At 38.3% G+C, this 22,443-nt stretch overlaps 1 protein-coding gene across 1 annotated transcript in view; it reads left to right on the top strand.

The window, feature by feature from the left end:
• The first annotated feature begins 9,123 nt into the window (after positions 1-9,123).
• The window catches only part of FA2H (fatty acid 2-hydroxylase), a 112,241-nt gene continuing 98,921 nt past the window's right edge, over positions 9,124-22,443 (top strand). Inside the window, exon 1 of the mRNA XM_056525602.1 lies at positions 9,124-9,496. Coding sequence (XP_056381577.1) covers positions 9,161-9,496 — 336 coding nt within the window. The 5' untranslated portion in view covers positions 9,124-9,160. The remainder of the gene's footprint in view (positions 9,497-22,443) is intronic.

Raw genomic sequence — 22,443 nt, 5'->3', positions numbered from 1 at the left:
TTATCACTTATTATAGAGGATATATCTCAGGAGACAGATCCTATCATTTATCATTTATTATAGAGGATATACCTCAGGAGACGGATCCTATTATTTATCACTTATTATAGAGGATATATCTCAGGAGACAGATCCTATCATTTATCACTTATTATAGAGGATATATCTCAGGAGACGGATCCTATTATTTATCACTTATTATAGAGAAGATATCTCAGGAGACGGATCCTATCATTTATCACTTATTATAGAGGATATACCTCAGGAGACGGATCCTATCATTTATCACTTATTATAGAGAATATATCTCAGGAGACAGATCCTATCATTTATCACTTATTATAGAGAATATATCTCAGGAGACGGATCCTATTATTTATCACTTATTATAGAGAATATCTCTCAGGAGACGGATCCTATTATTTATCACTTATTATAGAGAATATATCTCAGGAGACAGATCCTATCATTTATCACTTATTATAGAGGATATATCTCAGGAGACGGATCCTATTATTTATCACTTATTATAGAGGATATATCTCAGGAGACGGATCCTATTATTTATCACTTATTATAGAGAATATATCTCAGGAGACAGATCCTATCATTTATCACTTATTATAGAGGATATATCTCAGGAGACGGATCCTATTATTTATCACTTATTATAGAGGATATATCTCAGGAGACGGATCCTATTATTTATCACTTATTATAGAGGATATATCTCAGGAGACAGATCCTATCATTTATCACTTATTATAGAGGATATATCTCAGGAGACGGATCCTATCATTTATCACTTATTATAGAGGATATATCTCAGGAGACGGATCCTATTATTTATCACTTATTATAGAGAATATATCTCAGGAGACGGATCCTATTATTTATCACTTATTATAGAGGATATATCTCAGGAGACGGATCCTATCATTTATCACTTATTATAGAGGATATATCTCAGGAGACGAATCCTATTATTTATCACTTATTATAGAGGATATATCTCAGGAGACGGATCCTATTATTTATCACTTATTATAGAGGATATATCTCAGGAGACGGATCCTATTATTTATCACTTATTATGGAGAAGATATCTCAGGAGACGAATCCTATTATTTATCACTTATTATAGAGAATATATCTCAGGAGACGGATCCTATTATTTATCACTTATTATAGAGGATATATCTCAGGAGACGGATCCTATTATTTATCACTTATTATAGAGGATATATCTCAGGAGACGGATCCTATTATTTATCACTTATTATAGAGAATATATCTCAGGAGACAGATCCTATCATTTATCACTTATTATAGAGGATATATCTCAGGAGACGGATCCTATCATTTATCACTTATTATAGAGAATATATCTCAGGAGACGGATCCTATTATTTATCACTTATTATAGAGAATATATCTCAGGAGACAGATCCTATCATTTATCACTTATTATAGAGGATATATCTCAGGAGACGGATCCTATCATTTATCACTTATTATAGAGAATATATCTCAGGAGACGGATCCTATTATTTATCACTTATTATAGAGAATATATCTCAGGAGACAGATCCTATCATTTATCACTTATTATAGAGGATATATCTCAGGAGACGGATCCTATCATTTATCACTTATTATAGAGTATATATCTCAGTGATCCTATTATTTATCTTCACTCGAATTGACTGAGTTGTTTTTGTGTACTTTGTGCAAGGCAAGCTTTCTCGCAAAAAGGTTAATATCTTTAACCCACGTAAAAGGGTTAAAGTTAGGGGTAGGAGTGAAAGATAACCCCTTCCGTAAGATTGACTCCTGGTCTGATGTTAGCTGTATTTTTGAAAGGTTGCATATCTGCATTTCTCCATTTTTCTCTAAGTGGGTCTGGGATGTAATGGGTTTTGTAGGTATCCCCATTTCTCCCTGTCTCTCAATTGAATACCTCCTCCTAAAAAATGGGGTTGTGGTTGATTTATTCCTCCTCCAGGTTGTGTATGTGGGTGAGTAGCCACTGCCAATTGTTGAGTATGTTGGGTCTGAGATGTTAATGGTGGTATAGAGGAGTAGGGTGCCAAGGAGGAGTCCTGCAAGTTTCCAATAGGTTGTGCTATTGTTTGAGGTCCTGGGTTTTGTGCCATTGTTTGAGGTCCTGGGTTTTGTACCCATGTCTGCTGCTGTTGGTAATTCAGATTTATATAGTTATATTGATTGGGATTATTTTTTTGTTGTTGTTGATTATACTGATTGTACTGTTGACCCCCAGGTCCTTGACCTTTATTAGTCTGATTCTTGTTTTGTCTCTTGTAGCTGTATTTTTGTTTGTTTTTTGCTTTGTATCTCCCAGTACTATAATTGGCACCCTTACCGCTTAGTTGATCGTCAGACTCTGATATTTCTGACTCTGATATATCAGTATATTTGATATGCTGATTATAAGCGTTTTCTATGCCTCTTTTTATATATATCAGACCAGAGTCAAAGTCTTTTTTTATCCCTTACGTATTTTCGATGCTTGCGTTCTTTCAATTCAGATTGAAAGCTCTCAATATGCTTTTGGAGTTGTTGTTCTAAATTATTAAATTCTGTTTGTGATTTAAAGACCTGAATTTCTTCTATCTGTTCTTCCAATTGTTTGGTAACCTCACTAAAAACTCTTTTCTCATATGTGACTAAATAGTCTAACATCCAAAGTGAGTTTTCGGTTAAGAGTTGTTGCCAACCTTTAATGAACTCCAAATCCTCTTGATGTGAATTAGGGGTGATGTTTATCCTAAGTCCCCTATACACAATTTTTTGTTGCAAATAAGTCTCCAGACTTGCAATCTCCCACCAAGAACGTAAATATTTTTTATATGTTTTTTTGAGATTGCGGAATGCGGAATTAATGTCAATTTGATTTAGTGGCAATTCATTGGCCGAAAAAACATGCTGCGCCTGAGTGATGAACAAATCTGGATTTAATTTCCCAGATAAAAAGCCTGCCATTTATGTTGGCAATATTGCCTGGTCTAATCAAAGGAGGGAATTAACCTCTATTCACATTCACCATACCTGGTAAGACCAGCATATGGAGGGTTAAATTTGTATGTTTATTTCCAATAGATTCCCCTTTGGGAATCCAAAAAAAACCTAATTTCCCATATACTACTTATTGTGATTAAAATTCCCATAAGCTTTATTAGTTTCTACACATATGTATTAAAATCAAACAGCGCTGTTTGCTCCAATTATCCTTTTGATTGTTAGATTTTCAATGCAGACTTCTCTGCTAATTTCCTCCTTGTTTGTGAGTAAACTATCCTGTATGCCTGCAGGTCATACAGGGTTATTGCTTAGGAGCAGAAGCGCTGCCATGGTTAAAATATCCACTCTGCCCCCCTCAACATGTTTCGCTACGACGTAGCGTTATCAAGAGGTAGCGGGCAAATGAGCGTGGATGCGATGTCAGTCATGTTTATAACCTACGTTTGTAACGTCACTGATAGACAGCAGGATGTATTACACAACCAATGAGCTGCAATTGTCAAAATGCAGGCAGCTCATTGGATCAGCCCTTTTGATTGATGGGCTCTGGCTCCATTTAGAGTCCTGCTCCAAGGTCAGCCCTAATTTGTGACATCCTTCTCAGGTCCGTTAGCCAATCAATTCTTTTGTTTACTTACTACGTCAGTACATGACGTGAGTGGCGTAGTCTCGGCTGCGCGAACTCTTGATCTCTTTTCCTCGTCCCTGGGCTTATCATCACGTGTGCGCACTCTCGTGTGCGCGAACTGTTAGATGTCTTAAACACTGTATGCGCAAACTAGTGTGCGCAAACTCTTAGAGTCTTTTAGAGGTATATTACTCCATTATTCCATCTCTACATTGTGATCCTATGCTTTGATATTTAAATAGGATTACCATTTTTTCTTTTTTTATTGGATAGTTCTTGTCCAGAGTTATGTGATATCTTTCCAAATTTGGAAGGAAAGAGGGGAAGGGGAAAGGGGGGGGGGGGGGGGAAGAGAAGGAGAGGGGGAGGGGAGAAGGGGGGGGGGGGAAGGGGGGGGAAGGGGGGGGGAAGGGGAGGGGGGGGGGTTTGTTTGTTATATAGGTGGGGGAAATTCCTTGATGTTTCCTTAGGTTTTAATTTGATGACTGAATATTTTATTAAACTAGTTACCAAACAGGAAGATGAATTTTTTGACTTATTCACTATTCTTTTACGAATTAGACTTCCTCTATCACCCTCCTCCACCATGAGGACAAGGTAACTAGTTTAATAAAATATTCAGTCATCAAATTAAAAACCTAAGGAAACATCAAGGAATTTCCCCCACCTATATAACAAACAAACCCCCCCCCTCCCCTTCCCCCCCCCCTTCTCCCCTCCCCTCTCCTTCTCTTCCCCCCCCCCTTTCCCCTTCCCCTCTCTCCTTCCAAATTTGGAAAGATATCACATAACTCTGGACAAGAACTATCCAATAAAAAAGAAAAAAATGTAATCCTATTTAAATATCAAAGCATAGGATCACAATGTAGAGATGGAATAATGGAGTAATATACCTCTAAAAGACTCTAAGAGTTTGCGCACACTAGTTTGCGCATACAGTGTTTAAGACATCTAACAGTTCGCGCACACGAGAGTGCGCACACGTGATGATAAGCCCAGGGACGAGGAAAAGAGATCAAGAGTTCGCGCAGCCGAGATTACGCCACTCACGTCATGTACTGACGTAGTAAGTAAACAAAAGAATTGATTGGCTAACGGACCTGAGAAGGATGTCACAAATTAGGGCTGACCTTGGAGCAGGACTCTAAATGGAGCCAGAGCCCATCAATCAAAAGGGCTGATCCAATGAGCTGCCTGCATTTTGACAATTGCAGCTCATTGGTTGTGTAACACATCCTGCTGTCTATCAGTGACGTTACAAACGTAGGTTATAAACATGACTGACATCGCATCCACGCTCATTTGCCTGCTACCTCTTGATAACGCTACGTCGTAGCGAAACATGTTGAGGGGGGCAGAGTGGATATTTTAACCATGGCAGCGCTTCTGCTCCTAAGCAATAACCCTGTATGACCTGCAGGCATACAGGATAGTTTACTCACAAACAAGGAGGAAATTAGCAGAGAAGTCTGCATTGAAAATCTAACAATCAAAAGGATAATTGGAGCAAACAGCGCTGTTTGATTTTAATACATATGTGTAGAAACTAATAAAGCTTATGGGAATTTTAATCACAATAAGTAGTATATGGGAAATTAGGTTTTTTTTGGATTCCCAAAGGGGAATCTATTGGAAATAAACATACAAATTTAACCCTCCATATGCTGGTCTTACCAGGTATGGTGGATCCTATCATTTATCACTTATTATAGAGGATATATCTCAGGAGGAAGATCCTATCATTTATCACTTATTATAGAGGATATATCTCAGGAGACAGATCCTATCATTTATCACTTATTATAGAGTATATATCTCAGTGATCCTATCATTTATCACTTATTATAAAGGATATATCTCAGGAGACGGATCCTATTATTTATCACTTATAATAGAGGATATATCTCAGGAGACGGATCCTATCATTTATCACTTATTATAGAAAATATATCTCAGGAGACGGATCCTATCATTTATCACTTATTATAGAGGATATATCTCAGGAGACGGATCCTATTATTTATCACTTATTATAGAGGATATATATCAGGAGACGGATCCTATCATTTATCACTTATTATAGAGGATATATCTCAGGAGACAGATCCTATTATTTATCACTTATAATAGAGGATATATCTCAGGAGACGGATCCTATCATTTATCACTTATTATAGAGGATATATCTCAGGAGACAGATCCTATTATTTATCACTTATTACAGAGAATATATCTCAGGAGACGGATCCTATCATTTATCACTTATAGAGGATATATCTCAGGAGACGTATCCTATCATTTATCACTTATTATAGAGGATATATCTCAGGAGACGGATCCTATTATTTATCACTTATTATAGAAGATATATCTCAGGAGACAGATCTTATCATTTATCAATTATTATATAGAATATATCTCCGGAGACGGATCCTATCATTTATCACTTATTATAGAGGATATATCTCAGGAGACAGATCCTATCATTTATCACTTATAGAGGATATCTCTCAGGAGACGGATCCTATCATTTATCACTTATTATAGAGAATATATCTCAGGAGACGTATCCTATCATTTATCACTTATTATAGAGGATATATCTCAGGAGACAGATCCTATCATTTATCACTTATTATAGAGGATATATCTCAGGAGACGGATCCTATTATTTATCACTTATTATAGAGGATATATCTCAGGAGACAGATCCTATCATTTATCACTTATTATAGAGGATATATCTCAGGAGACGGATCCTATTATTTATCACTTATTATAGAAGATATATCTCAGGAGACAGATCTTATCATTTATCACTTATTATATAGAATATATCTCCGGAGACGGATCCTATCATTTATCACTTATTATAGAGGATATATCTCAGGAGACAGATCCTATCATTTATCACTTATTATAGAGAATATATCTCAGGAGACGGATCCTATCATTTATCACTTATTATAGAGGATATATCTCAGGAGACGGATCCTATTATTTATCACTTATTATAGAGGATATATCTCAGGAGACGGATCCTATTATTTATCACTTATTATAGAGGATATATCTCAGGAGACGGATCCTATTATTTATCACTTATTATAGAGAAGATATCTCAGGAGACGGATCCTATCATTTATCACTTATTATAGAGAATATATCTCAGGAGATGGATCCTATCATTTATCACTTATTATAGAGGATATATCTCAGGAGACGGATCCTATTATTTATCACTTATTATAGAGGATATATCTCAGGAGACGGATCCTATTATATTTATCACTTATTATAGAGGATATATCTAGGGAGACAGATCCTATCATTTATCACTTATTATAGAGGATATATCTCAGGAGACGGATCCTATCATTTATCACTTATTATAGAGGATATATCTCAGGAGACAGATCCTATCATTTATCACTTATTATAGAGTATATATCTCAGTGATCCTATTATTTATCACTTATTATAGAGAATATATCTCAGGAGACGGATCCTATTATTTATCACTTATTATAGAGGATATATCTCAGGAGACAGATCCTATCATTTATCACTTATTATAGAGGATATATTTTAGGAGACGGATCCTATTATTTATCACTTATTATAGAGGATATATCTCAGGAGACGGATCCTATCATTTATCACTTATTATAGAGGATATATCTCAGGAGACGGATCCTATCATTTATCACTTATTATAGAGGATATATCTCAGGAGACGGATCCTATTATTTATCACTTATTATAGAGGATATATCTCAGGAGACAGATCCTATCATTTATCATTTATTATAGAGGATATACCTCAGGAGACGGATCCTATTATTTATCACTTATTATAGAGGATATATTTTAGGAGACGGATCCTATTATTTATCACTTATTATAGAGGATATATCTCAGGAGACGGATCCTATCATTTATCACTTATTATAGAGGATATATCTCAGGAGACGGATCCTATTATATTTATCACTTCTTATAGAGAATATATCTCAGGAGAAAGATCCTATTATATTTATCACTTATTATAGAGAATATATCTCAGGAGACAGATCCTATCATTTATCACTTATTATAGAGGATATATCTCAGGAGACGGATCCTATTATTTATCACTTATTATAGAGAATATATCTCAGGAGACGGATCCTATTATTTATCACTTATTATAGAGAATATATCTCAGGAGACGGATCCTATTATTTATCACTTATTATAGAGGATATATCTCAGGAGACGGATCCTATTATTTATCACTTATTATAGAGAATATATCTCAGGAGACGGATCCTATTATTTATCACTTATTATAGAGGATATATCTCAGGAGACGGATCCTATTATTTATCACTTATTATATAGAATATATCTCCGGAGACGGATCCTATCATTTATCACTTATTATAGAGGATATATCTCAGGAGACGGATCCTATTATTTATCACTTATTATAGAGAATATATCTCAGGAGACGGATCCTATCATTTATCACTTATTATAGAGGATATATCTCAGGAGACGGATCCTATCATTTATCACTTATTATAGAGGATATCTCTCAGGAGACAGATCCGATTATTTATCACTTATTATAGAGAAGATATCTCAGGAGACAGATCCTATCATTATCACTTCTTATAGAGGATATATCTCAGGAGACTGATCCTATCATTTATCACTTATTATAGAGAAGATATCTCAGGAGACAGATCCTATCATTATCACTTCTTATAGAGGATATATCTCAGGAGACAGATCTTATCATTTATCACTTATTATAGAGGATATATCTCAGGAGACGGATCCTATTATTTATCACTTATTATAGAGGATATATCTCAGGAGACAGATCCTATTATATTTATCACTTATTATAGAGGATATATATCAGGAGACGGATCCTATCATTTATCACTTATTATAGAGGATATATCTCAGGAGACAGATCCTATTATATTTATCACTTATTATAGAGGATATATCTCAGGAGACAGATCCTATTATATTTATCACTTCTTATAGAGAATATATCTCAGGAGACGGATCCTATTACACAAACAATCTAGTTGGTTACTATGAGCAACAGGTCCACTTCTCTGCACAGCTTTCAATAAATATCCCCCTTAGTCTTTCCTTTAAATATATTCTTCCTTTATGATCTGTTTGTGTCTTGGATTTCAAAAACTGCATAAACAACCCAAACATGGGAACCCACCCTCAGAAGATCTAATACTGACTAGGAAATCTGTTCTTCCACCCTTACAGGATACTCCCTAGTAAGTAATAGTAGGAGCTGTAACTGAAGCAGCTTTGCAGGCAGCTTCCTACTTCCTGGATACCGAGGAGCCTTAGAACGTCTACACTGCAGTGCCTCGTCCTCTAGAGGGCAGTGCAGAGCCGAATGCTCTTACCCTCACCTGGCTCATTATGAATTCAACGCGGCCCCGCCCTGGATGAATATTCAATGATATGCAGATGAAGTGGCGGAGGGTGACTCGGCTGGCGCTGCTGGGCTGGACACTCTACTTTACCTCAGGGTCTATGGCTGAGCGCCGGGTAACAGCCGCCGAGCTCCGGGACAGGTGCTCCGCGGGCGCCTGCTGGCTCCTCCGGGGTAGCAGCGTCTACGATGTGTCCAGCTTCGTTAAGTTTCATCCCGGTGGGGAGCAGCTGCTGCAGGACCGAGCTGGCACTGACATCCAGCGGGACCTAGACGGACCTCCGCACCGGCACTCGGACAATGCGCTCCGCTGGTTAGAACAGTATTATGTGGGGGAGATGGAGCCGGAGGAGCCCGCACAGCAGGTGAGAGAGGGGACCTGTGACTTATATATATATATATATATATATATATATATATATATATATATATATATATATATAACTTCTATAGAGGGGACCTGTGACTTATATATATATATATAAATATATATAACTTCTATAGAGGGGACCTGTGACTTATATATATATATATATATATATATATATATATATATATATATAACTTCTATAGAGGGGACCTGTGACTTATATATATATATATATATATATATATATATATATATATATATATATATAACTTCTATAGAGGGGACCTGTGACTTATATATACATACAACTTCTATAGAGGGGACCTGTGACTTATATATACATATAACTTCTATAGAGGGGACCTGTGACTTATATATACATATATATATAACTTCTATAGAGGGGACCTGTGACTTATATATACATATAACTTCTATAGAGGGGACCTGTGACTTATATATATATATATATATATATATATATATATAACTTCTATAGAGGGGACCTGTGACTTATATATACATATAACTTCTATAGAGGGGACCTGTGACTTATATATACATATAACTTCTATAGAGGGGACCTGTGACTTATATATATATATAACTTATATAGAGGGGACCTGTGACTTATATATATATATATATATAACTTCTATAGAGGGGACCTGTGACTTTATATATATATATAACTTCTATAGAAGGGACCTGTGACTTATATATATATATAACTTCTATAGAGGGGACCTGTGACTTATATACATATAACTTCTATAGAAGGGACCTGTGACTTATATATATATATAACTTCTATAGAGGGGACCTGTGACTTATATATATATATATATATAACTTCTATAGAGGGGACCTGTGACTTATATACATATAACTTCTATAGAAGGGACCTGTGACTTATATATATATATAACTTCTATAGAGGGGACCTGTGACTTATATATATATATATAACTTCTATAGAGGGGACCTGTGACTTATATATACATATAACTTCTATAGAGGGGACCTGTGACTTATATATACATATAACTTCTATAGAGGGGACCTGTGACTTATATATACATATAACTTCTATAGAAGGGACCTGTGACTTATATACATATAACTTCTATAGAAGGGACCTGTGACTTATATACATATAACTTCTATAGAAGGGACCTGTTACTTATATATACATATAACTTCTATAGAAGGGACCTGTGACTTATATACATATAACTTCTATAGAAGGGACCTGTGACTTATATACTGTACATATAACTTCTATAGAAGGGACCTGTGACTTATATACTGTACATATAACTTCTATAGAAGGGACCTGTGACTTATATACTGTACATATAACTTCTATAGAAGGGACCTGTGACTTATATACATATAACTTCTATAGAAGGGACCTGTGACTTATATACAGCTTATATATACATATAACTTCTATAGAGGGGACCTGTGACTTATATATACATATAACTTCTATAGAGGGGACCTGTGACTTATATACAGCTTATATATACATGGGACTTCTATAGAAGGGACCTGTGACTTATATACAGCTTATATATATATACATGGAAGAGACCTGTAACTTATATACAGCTTATATGTTTGTAATTTATGTACAACCTAGTTACCTAAAACTTATATACAGCTTATGTACAACCTAGATGCATACAACTTATATACAGCTTATATGTACCTGTAACTTATATACAACTTATATACCTGTAACTTTATACAGCTGATATATATATATATATATATATATATGTATATGTATGTATATATATGTATATGTGTACCTGTAATTTATATATAGCATATACACCTGTAACTTATATATAGAATATACACCTGTAACTTTATACAGCTGATATATATATATGTATATGTGTACCTGTAATGTATATACAGCTTATACACCTGTAACTTATATATAGCATATACACCTGTAACTTATATACGGCTAATACACCTGTAACTTATATATAGAATATACACCTGTAACTTATATACGGCTTATTCTCCTGTAACTTATATATAGCATAAACACCTGTAACTTATATACGGCTTATTCTCCTGTAACTTATATATAGCATATACACCTGTAACTTATATACGGCTTATTCTCCTGTAACTTATGTACAGCTTATACTCCTGTAACTTATATTGAGGGGACTTGTAACTTATATACAGCTTATATACCTGTAACTTATATACAAGGGATGGGGTGAACCTATGGGAGCTGCATCTGTGACTTATATATAGGGGAGCTTGTGTATCTATAGGGAATGCACCTTTAACTTTTATACACAGAACCTGGTGTATCTATAGGGATGCACCTGCAACTTATATACTGTGGACCTGATAATCTATATACCTATAACTTATATACCTGTAATGTATCTACAAGGGACCTGATATAGCTATAGGGACTGCACCTGTAACTTTCATATAAGCGACCTGGTGTATCTATAGGGCTGTACCTGTAACATATATACATGGGGCTTATTGTATCTATAGGACTGTACCTGTAACTTGTATACAAGGGGCCTAGTGTATCTATAGGGGCTGCACCCTTAACTTTTATACTTTCAACTTATCTATAGGAAAGGCACCTGTAACTGATATACAAGGTACCTGGTGTATCTCTAGGTATTGCATATGTAATGTATGCACAAGAGATATGGTTTATCTATAGGGGACCACTGAAATGTATAGGCGACTACACCTGTAATATATATACCACTAAAGCAGTATCTATGGGGCACTATACCTACTATTTAGATATAGGAAACCACTTAAGTAATATATTGGGGGACTGCACATGTAGTTGCTGCTGTATGCTCCAGAGGAAGTTGTGTAGTTCTTTCCAGTCTGACCACAGTGCTCAGTGCTGACACCTCTGTCATTGTCAGGTACTGTCAAGAGCAGGAACAAATCCCCACAGCAAACCAATCCTGCTCCGGACAGTTCCTGACATGGTCAGAGGTGTCAGCAGAGAGCACTGTGGTCAGACTGGAAAGAACTACACAACTCCCTCTGGAGCATACAGCAGCTGATAAGTATTGGAAATTTAGAAATCTGTATAACTTTCTGGCACCAGTTGATTTGAAAACATTTTTTATTTTTTTTTACCACCGGAGTACCCTTTTATAAACGTTGTCATTTCTCTAATTTATTAATATGCATCTGTTATATATACCTATAGGTGGATTTTTGCTCCTGTTACATTTCTGTGATGTCCAGGTGTAGTGTGTATGTCTGTGGAGTAAAGTAGGTGACGTCATGATGTGTGCTATAGGTGAACCTGACAGGAATGTCTATGGGAGACAGGGACACCTATCTATTGTATTGAGGAGAGGCATCCTAGAGGAGCTGTGTAATGGGGTGTACCCTTGCTTAAATGTCAGACTTTTTTTTTCATTCACAAGGAGATAAACAAAGGTTATTCGTTACTGTTACCTTTTAGTACATAAAGCTTTGTGCTTATACAAACATTTCATAGGAAACTTGCTCTTCAACACACGGGATAGTTGCAGTACATCAGCTATAACTTGTTAGGTTAGATATAGCAACAGCTAATAATCCTTTTGGCATTTTTTTTTTTCACTGTTTTTGGGCGTTTTTCAGTTTCTTTAGCGGTTTTCCAAAATCACAGCATGTTAAACCACTGGCGTTTTTTTCCCCTTAAATTGTGGCGTTTTTCTCCCATAGAAGTCTATGGGAGTAAAGAAACGCCAAGAAAAACACCATGTGGGTTTTAACTTTGGCGTTTTTTCAGGCGGTTTTTATTCTCTTTTGGACTAGCGATCCAAAAAAGTGATGGAGATACCTTTTTTAAATAAAATTTCGTAGGGTACCATTAAATAGATAAAAAAAAAAAAAGATACAGTAGTGATGGAAAAAATTCTATTTAATGAAATTTATCTTTTTTATAACAACATTTTTAAATTTTTTTAAACAGGGATCAATTTATATGGGCGGGCAGGGACCTAAAAATGTAGCCGACAATAATAAAAATGTAGTGTGTGTGTGTTTTTCACTTTTTATTCTTAATTTTTTAGGTGGTACTACTACTCCCAGGATGGAACACACACTGTTTCATGATGGGAGTAGTAGTACCTGTACTAATTTACAGATCGCCCCGGGTTCCGTTGCGATCCTCCTGTATAATTTATAGATGCGGACGGCCGCTCTTCTATGGTCCCTTGCACTGCCGTATATATACACCTATTCATATTTCCTAGAGAGAGCTGTGATTGACCAAAGGATAGGGGATAAGATGAATGATCGCAGGGCCCCACTACTGGGGACCCCATGATCTCGGTGCAGCCCTCGGCATTCTGTGCCAGGCGGAATCCATCCAGAATATTCCACACAGACATCCTGCTGCAGCAGAGTTCTATTGATTTCAATGGGATTCTGCTGCACTGCGCACACATGTTTCTGCCTTGGAAACTCAGATTCTGGCATCCGCAGACATATCTACTCTTCCTGCAGATTCTGCTCAGAAATGCATTGTCGTCTATGAGACGGCACATTTCATAGCAGTCCTAGCTCCCTCTGGATCGTGCAAATGTGCGGAATGTTCAAAAGTTGAAAAGGTGATGGAGCAGATATTACAAAGTAATAGCAAAGGTGAAAGTGATTTCTGTGATGTATGGGTGTGGCTGTGCAACGACTGGTACAGGGGAGGCCATGTACATGTAGGTGTGTGCTGTGTCAATGACAAATCCAGTTGAGCAAGGAGATCACCGCAGTCTCAGTGTGAAACAAAACGATCACATAACTCTCACAGAATTAGTTGTAAGCTTCATGGTCCAGTGGCTGATGGGAAGCCTGCTCTGTGTATAGTGTAACGGAAGGTCTCCTCTCAGAGGGGACCCAGTTTCTTTAATAATTTGATCTGTAGATAACTGACTAAATTGCAGCTTAGAATTTTATCCATAACCCATAAAATATTACTGATTTCTTAAAATAAAACAGCTCCACAACTGTGCTCAGGTTGTATATGGTATTACAGCTTAATTCCTTTTAAAGGGAATGGAGCTAAGTTGTTATACAACAAGCAACCTGAGGACAGAGTGTGTGCTGTTTATTTATTTATTTTTTCTTTTCTGGATAACCCCTTTAAACGTACTTGTCATATCCCATAAAAAAGTTAAGTTACTCAGAACCTAATCCTGATCATGTACATATATTTATTTTAGTGTCTAGCACCGATATTTCTCATGAATCTATTTGCTCACTTGCTTTTTCATTCTGTGCTTTGGATAGGGCATGTCCTCACTGTCCTGCGTAACTCGTTTTTCTCCCTGGGGTATGTTCACACATTAGGAAAATGCGCGGAATGTCTGCCTGGAAAACATGGCTTGACATTTTGCACCTTTGAAAGTCCAGGAGCTAGTACCGCTTGGAAATGCACCGTCTCATAGACAGCAATGTATTTCCAAGCAAAATCCAAAATCGGGATTTCCACTGTGTGAACAGTGCAGCAGAATCCCATTGAAATCATCAATCTACAGCGAAATAGCCATGAAGATTATTCCGGAGAAATTCCACATGGACATTCTGCTGCGTGAAGATACCCTGCTGTGTCTGCTGTGCTGGGTCTTTTCATCCAATCACTGCAGGCTGCTCTTTATTCCCTCCCCCTTTTCATGCTGCAGTCTGATAGGACAGGAGTGAGCACAGAGGAGTGCTAGTCCCACCCTCACAGGACTTTGTCTATGCCTGTGCTTCAGCTTGGACAAAGATGATGCTGAAACCAGACAGCCATAGTCTCAACGTGCTCGACATATTGAAAAGCTGCCACTGAGCCCAAAAATGCAGAAAACTGCCAGAGGAGTAAAAATATGCCAAAGAGAAAGTGGGTTATGGCATTTCATCAATCCTTACTGATTTACATCTAGCCAAAGATTTTCACTAAATAAAAATATCAATGCGTTTTTTTCAGCATTTTTACTTAATTTTATTTTATTTTTTTTTTAAAGTAAGCGGAGACTTAGCCCTACCCTGTTTTTCCAGCTTGGTCCTGCTACATAGGAATGCTTATCTTTTGTACAATTCTAATTGTTGACAATGGTCGTCACTCAATGATCCCTGCAGGGCATATAGGGAGGTTTATCAAAACTTGTGTAGAGGAAGAGTGGTGCAGTTGCCTATAACAACCAATCAGATGGCTTTTTTCATTTTTCAGAGGCATGGTTGCTATGGGCAACTTCACCACTCTTCCTCTAGACAGATTTTGATAAATCTCCCTCATACAAGCTATATATATACTAGGGTGTCTGTCAGTACATTTTATTTGATATAAACCATAACTGGTGCTCAATAACTTCTAGGAAAGCATGTTTAAATGTACCTGAATGTAACATGTTTATGTTCCTAGTCATTGGACTGCTGCCAAATCCAAGTATTATTCAGGCCCACAAGTGTCCTTGAGGTGTTTGCAGCACCCAGCTCAGTCTGCCCTGTGACCCAAACCCAAACTGCCAGTCAAGGGGAATTGCGAGGAGATAGGGACTGTAAGGAGGTAAGTGAAGAGGCAGTAGTTAAGCGGGCTTATGCGGCATGCCTGTTTGTGACATATATATTATTTGAAAGTTTTAAAAAGTTGCCTAGACTTGGCAAGACAAGTCTGTTGATAAATCTGACCTTAAGGGTCTATTCACACGTATTCTCCGCAGATTTGATGTGCAGGATTTGAAGCTGTGTTCATTCATTTAGTTTTCATTGAAATCTGAATCTGCAACAGAATATCCTGCGCATCAAATCTGCGCAGAATACTGTACTTGTGGATAGACCCTAAACGTGCCAATTTTCGGACAAGGTGTGCTGCATAGCTTGTAACATTTTGATTATTTTGTTATAGACTAAGAAAAAAAAAATTGTGACAGATAAAAAAAAATTAAAAATTAAACTTAAAAACCCCTCATGATAAATGAACCAGCAGTAGAACTGAGACTGCAGGCAGCAATGAGTTTCCAGGAGAGACACATTGTTCTGTTGGATCATCTGATTGGCAGCTATGCCTCTGGTCAGCAGGGCACAATCATAAGTTTGGACTGGGAAGATGATGACTGCTGGCTCCATTGCATCGCTAGGCAGCACAATTGGGTCGGAGAACAATTGAGACACCACGGGGTCTCGACGGATCCAATCGACTTGAATGGAGTATGTCGAAGATCTGTTATTTTAGTTGAGTAGAGAAAAAAAACAGAACATGCACTATATTTTTTCTCTGTTTAAATCTCAACTTTCCGACAGACTATCTGACGGAGCTTCCTTTACAACGGCAATATGAACAAGCCCTTACTTACACATGTGCAAAATTACCTGCGAATGCGTGTCTATGTGATCAGGTAGATTGCCTTCTACCATATGGGTGGACGTTGAACATCCCATTCATAGACTCCTAGGGTATGTTCACACGGCGAACTTACAAATAGAATCAGCAATAAAATTCTGCTCAGTAATTCCGTTGCAGCATAGTCTCATTGGGGGAGATTTATCAAATCCTGTCCAGAGGAAAAGTTGCTGAGTTGCCCATAGCAACCAATCAGATCGCTTCTTTCATTTTCAGAGGCCTTTTAAAAAATGAAAGAAGGGATCTGATTGGTTGCTATGGGCAACTCAGCAAAGTTTCCTCTGGACAGGTTTTGATAAATCTCCACAATTGTCTAATTGTTTTTAATAAGATTCTGCTATGTCAAACGCATATAATTGAGTATTAGGTCCACCTTGTGGATAACCTGGAGCTTTAAAAAAGTATTTCCTATAGAGCAATGATCGCTAGCTACAACCTCTAGCATTATAATTTTGCAACAGTTGGAGAGCCGTAGGGTGGGGATCACTGTGATAAGTGATGGGAGATTATTTTGTTTAAAGTTTACCTGTCATTTCCAAAAACTTTTTATAGAATGTAGTTGCTAAAATTATATGTATAGTAATTTACAAAATGTGTATATTTTGGGTTGAAAAATCATGTCTTCTCCCTGCAGCTTTGCCTGTGTTTCTCTGTGTAGAGACAAAATACAGGAAGTGTTTGCGGACGAGCAGGACTCTGTGCACTAATGACAAGCAGGGCTCTGTGCACTGATGCTTTTTGACACCCCCTCCCCCCTGCTCACACACAGGGCCGTTTGAAGGAATTTGGGGGCCCCAAGCAAAATGGACATGGAGGCCCCCCCTCCCCCCTTTAATGTTCACGCACGTCACGCTCTAGGGCCGGCGTCAGGACAGGGCTTCAGGGCGTCAGGCCTGCCCATGAATTATGGGAGCGCAACGTGAGCGAACGTCGATACGACGCACATTAGGTGCAGCAGTGTTCCCCCCCACATTAAGTGCAGCAGTGTTCCCCCCACATTAGGTGCAGCAGTGTTCCCCCCACATTAGGTAGGCAGTGTTCCCCCCACATTAGGTGCAGCAGTGTTCCCTACCCATACCCCTTGTCCAGACCCCCCCCCCCAGGGCCATTTTTTTGGGTGGGGGTTTGACTGCTGAGACCCCCACCGATCACCTTGGTTAAAGTGGTTCTCCAGCTGTTGGAAAGCTAAAACTCCCATCATGTCTGAAGAGCCTCGCAGAGACCCATTCACACTTAATTCATTCTTTGCGCGGAAAAATTTCAGCGGCTGAATTGTCCGTTGCGGAAATTCTGCAGTGTGAACGGGTCTCGCGGAGACCCATTCACACTAATGTTAAGTTCAAATCTCTGTATCTTACCATTCTTCTTGCTCACTTAGTGCAATTTCGAAGCAGGAGAAAGTGGGCCTTTCCCAGCAGGCATGACATCATTGAATCCTGCTGGGGGATCACTTCCGCCCTCACATCGTTGCAGTGCTGTGATAAATAGAAGACCTCAGGCTCTGTGCATGTTTCAGTCTGTGCTGTATTCAGTGAGGCTCTCCTGCAGCTTTCAGTCTTTCTGTGAGAATTTGTGGAACTCCTTACAGTCCCTATCCCTGGCACTTTGTGGGGCCATTTAGTAGTTATTTAACCCTGGAAATCTTTTTATTTTGACAACATTAAATAAACATCGACACCCAGAGCAACATGACCCCAGTTCTCTACTCTATAAAGAATATAGAACTATATACTGTATTTAGAGTCATCAGCCCCTTCTGCTGTAGGAAGCAAGAGTGCTGTAAAAATATCTCTGGGGAGTGGGGCATGAAGAAAAATGGAAAGGAGTACGAACACCTAATACACCCAGGCTTGGTTCTTCCAGTTCTGGGGCATGATGTGCATCTTTGTTATGGTTGTCTATAAGGCACACGTGGTAGATTACAAGGGGCTTTGTGTTGTGGCAGACACATTGGTCCCTTCCCTCCTCAGTTAAGTTGAATTTCTTCTCTGACTGGTTCCTGAAAGCTCCATAGAAGCTGAGTGTAAATGACACAACCACCCTTATTATACAATCTATGAGGAATAGGGTTAATACCAGAGGAGTGAGGGTCCTGGTCACTAGAGCTTACACTCTATATGGAGAGAAAGGGAAATAGAGGTGATACAGGTGGTGAGAAATGCTTAATTTGTGCAGTGGTCCAGCCACAGCTCATAATATACGTAGTGGACATATAAGCTGCATGAGTCCAGCAGACCCTACAACAGCAGCACATTAACAAACTTTTCCTGAGGATTTCTCGGCTATTGGTATATGATACTCATCTTATTCTTTCAGTTGCTGAATGTCTTGTTATTTGGTGTGTTCAGTGAGTGGAATTTTTCATTCTTCATCGAAACCTAGAGCAGAGGAACAGGAATAACCAGACAACCTGGTCGGTGCATGGAGTTATCTCAGTGATAACCTGCCTGGAGTATAGTCTGTGCTTTCCTCTGGTTTAACTCTGTAGGACTGGGGTGTAATTCTGGAGCAGCTGGGACACCTCTGAATACTGGAGTACAGGATGACATGAAATGATACAAAGCAAAGAGGGGCATAAAGGAGAACTTAGCTTTTGATTTCAGAATGTTTAAGTATTTAATAGAGGTTACGGTATCCAGTGTGTACAGTCATATAATGCCTCTGCATACATCTACAATAAGCTTTTTTTGTATTTTTTTGTGTAAGGATGGCCAATTGATGTCATATGACATCATGAATACATGGGATCTCACTGTAAAATGATTCTCTATTTCTTTTCTTGAATTGATGTTCTTACATCATGTCTTATACTCAAATCACATTCAGATCTGCACTCAAAATTCTACTGGTGTTCAGGAGCAGGGCATTGTAGAGTTTCCTAAAGGGAACCTGTCAAGAATGTTATGCAGCTCATGGGACAGGCTCCCTTCTTACTAGAAACTATGATGGCCCTATATGTTAGACAGCTTATGTAATTACTTTTCATTCACTATTTATATCAGTACAGGAAAGGGAATAAACTGATACCAGACTCCCTGGCAATGAATTGTCTTGTGTGGGAAGAAAATGCCAGTGATGGTGAAGTCCAATATACCTGATAACATTCCTATAACCGTTCTGTTAGAGGACAGTCAGGACTCATTGGTGGATTTGGCCAACTTTCTTGTATATAATGTGGCAGTATAGCTTCTGGAGTGACATGGATATGCCATTAAAATTAAGAAAACAGGCTTTTCTCATGTTAAGATTGGATCTAGAGCACAAATACAGGAGCTAGAAGTTGGTGATGGGAAGAGCACATTCCAGCTATATTACCCGCCTTCTAGGAGTTGACTAGACTCAGAAACATCCCAGACACCTGTCACCTGTTGCTATGGAGGAGTAGGCTCCAACTAATAGTTAGGGACGCTGTCTGGTATTAGTTTTTATCAGGTTTTTGTTTTGTCTAATGTGCATATAGTTGCCAAAGTTTACTTTGTGGATGAACAATAAAGCTGGCTGAGTCCAGTGTAAATGAACATTGCTGTGTTTGGACTGCAGTTTGTGGTGTGCCAAGCATCTCCGATGTTGGAGATGGCGACCCCTGTGAGAGATTTACCCCTAAGTTTGTCACAATGGTCAAATGTATCAAGTGCAGTAGCAGGGTTTTGATTGTTGCTTTGGATTTTAGTGGAATGTAAGATATCAATTTGTACAAAATAAGTAAAGTTCTTTATTATTTTCCGGCAGTGTGTCTTTCATATCCAAAGATGTGCTTCCACTTATTGGCCCTGATTTACTATTGTAAACCCGACATGTTTTGTCGGGTTGTGCGCCCCAAATTCTGTCTGCGCCAGAATTGAAAAAAAACATTTTACATAGAAAACCCAAAAAAGGGGCATGGTCGCCGTGAAAAGTGGGTGTAATCACCGAAAAGGGGTGTGTCCCTGACATTTTCACAAAAACTCAACATATTTACTAAGGTTTCCACAGAAAATGTAGTGGATTTGAGCTGAGGAAAACCAGACAGATCAGAACATGTGTTAAAAAAAAAAAAAAGCAAAATGTAGGGAAACCTTAGTAAATACTGTGGAAAAAAAATTGTAGAGAATTAAAACCCACAAAGAAAACTACACTCCACTCTTCATAAATGAGAGCCATTGTTGTGAAGCTAAATGGTCTTAATGAATGACACATCCTATAAAAGTTTATGAGATTCATTGTGGTTTTTAAAGGGTGGGGGTAGTTATGGGTATGTTCACACTACGTATGTGTCGCTGAATCTTCGCTTGCAGAATTCAGCGAGAGGAGATTCAGCCTGGCAGCCAGCAGCGGCGGTAAGACCATGCGGCACTGCACCGTCACCATTGACGGCTATGCAGTACTCGTGGACTTCCGTGCAAAGAATGAACATGTTCTTTGCGCGGAACAATTTCAGCTGCGGAATTGTCCGCCGCTGAAATTCTGCAGTATGAATGGATCTTGCGGAAGACCCATTCAAACTGATTCTAACATTCACTGTGTGAATGTGATCATGTGACCATTTGAAGACTTCTGTTTTCAGTATTACACACACTGATCTGAACTGTGTTACCAGTCGGTCATAACATCTGACCCCAGGGTGGCTGTGTGACTGAGCGGACATTCACACTATGTGGCACACTGCTGCTCTGTTAGAACATGAGCTGGGCAACAGGCAATGTAGGCTACATCATAGATCTTAAGTGTTCTATTATGCTGTCAGTCTGTGTCATTAGACCTGCAGTCAGTCCGCGACTTCACACTGCATTTTTTTTTGGGGGGGGGGGGGGGGGGTGTATGCTGCAATGTTTGTGACAGTGTTTCATTAATTCTTGTGGTTTTAAAGCGCAACTGCCATGATTTTTTAGTCCCCCAGACTGCTACAATGTTACAGATGTCCATAAAGTGAGTGTAACCATGTATCTATACCTATCGCTTCTTTTATAACTTATAAAATACATTTATCCAGTGGTCGGGCACAGTCGGATAGGCGTGGCTTGGGGCCGTCACCGCCATGCGTATCCTCTCTTTTCAGTGCTGGGATCACTGTGTAGTAAGACACAGCTCATCCACAGCGCATGTGCCCCTCCTGACTTGCGTGCGCCACCACGCGCCTATCCGACTGTGCCTGACCATCGGATAAATGTATTTTATAAGTTATAAAAGAAGGAAGAGAAGTTACAAAGGTATGGTTACACTCACTTTATGGACATGTGTAACAACATTGTAGCAGTCTGGGGGGCTAAAAAATCATGACAGTTGCGCTTTAACCCTTCAAGTCAGAAGCTCGCTCCATACATCCTTAGAAGAACCATGACGGACTATATCTGTCATGTGTCGCAAAGGAGTTTTTGAGCAAAAGAAAGATGTAGATTTAAAATAAATGGGAGTTTTTACCCCTAGGGGATACATGACCTACAGGTTTAGTACTACCGTCTAGGCTTTGGCACACAGCAATGTACATGTACGTCCCACTGGTATCACTGCATGCGTAATTATCTGAAGATAATTTTGCTAAATGAATATACTTGCAAAAATATTTAACTTGATGTGTC

This window comes from Hyla sarda, chromosome 6 (genome assembly GCF_029499605.1).
Source record: "Hyla sarda isolate aHylSar1 chromosome 6, aHylSar1.hap1, whole genome shotgun sequence".
NCBI classification, from domain to species: domain Eukaryota; kingdom Metazoa; phylum Chordata; class Amphibia; order Anura; family Hylidae; genus Hyla; species Hyla sarda.
Note: the sequence above shows the minus strand (reverse complement) of the source record. Positions and strands in the feature narration are given on the sequence as shown.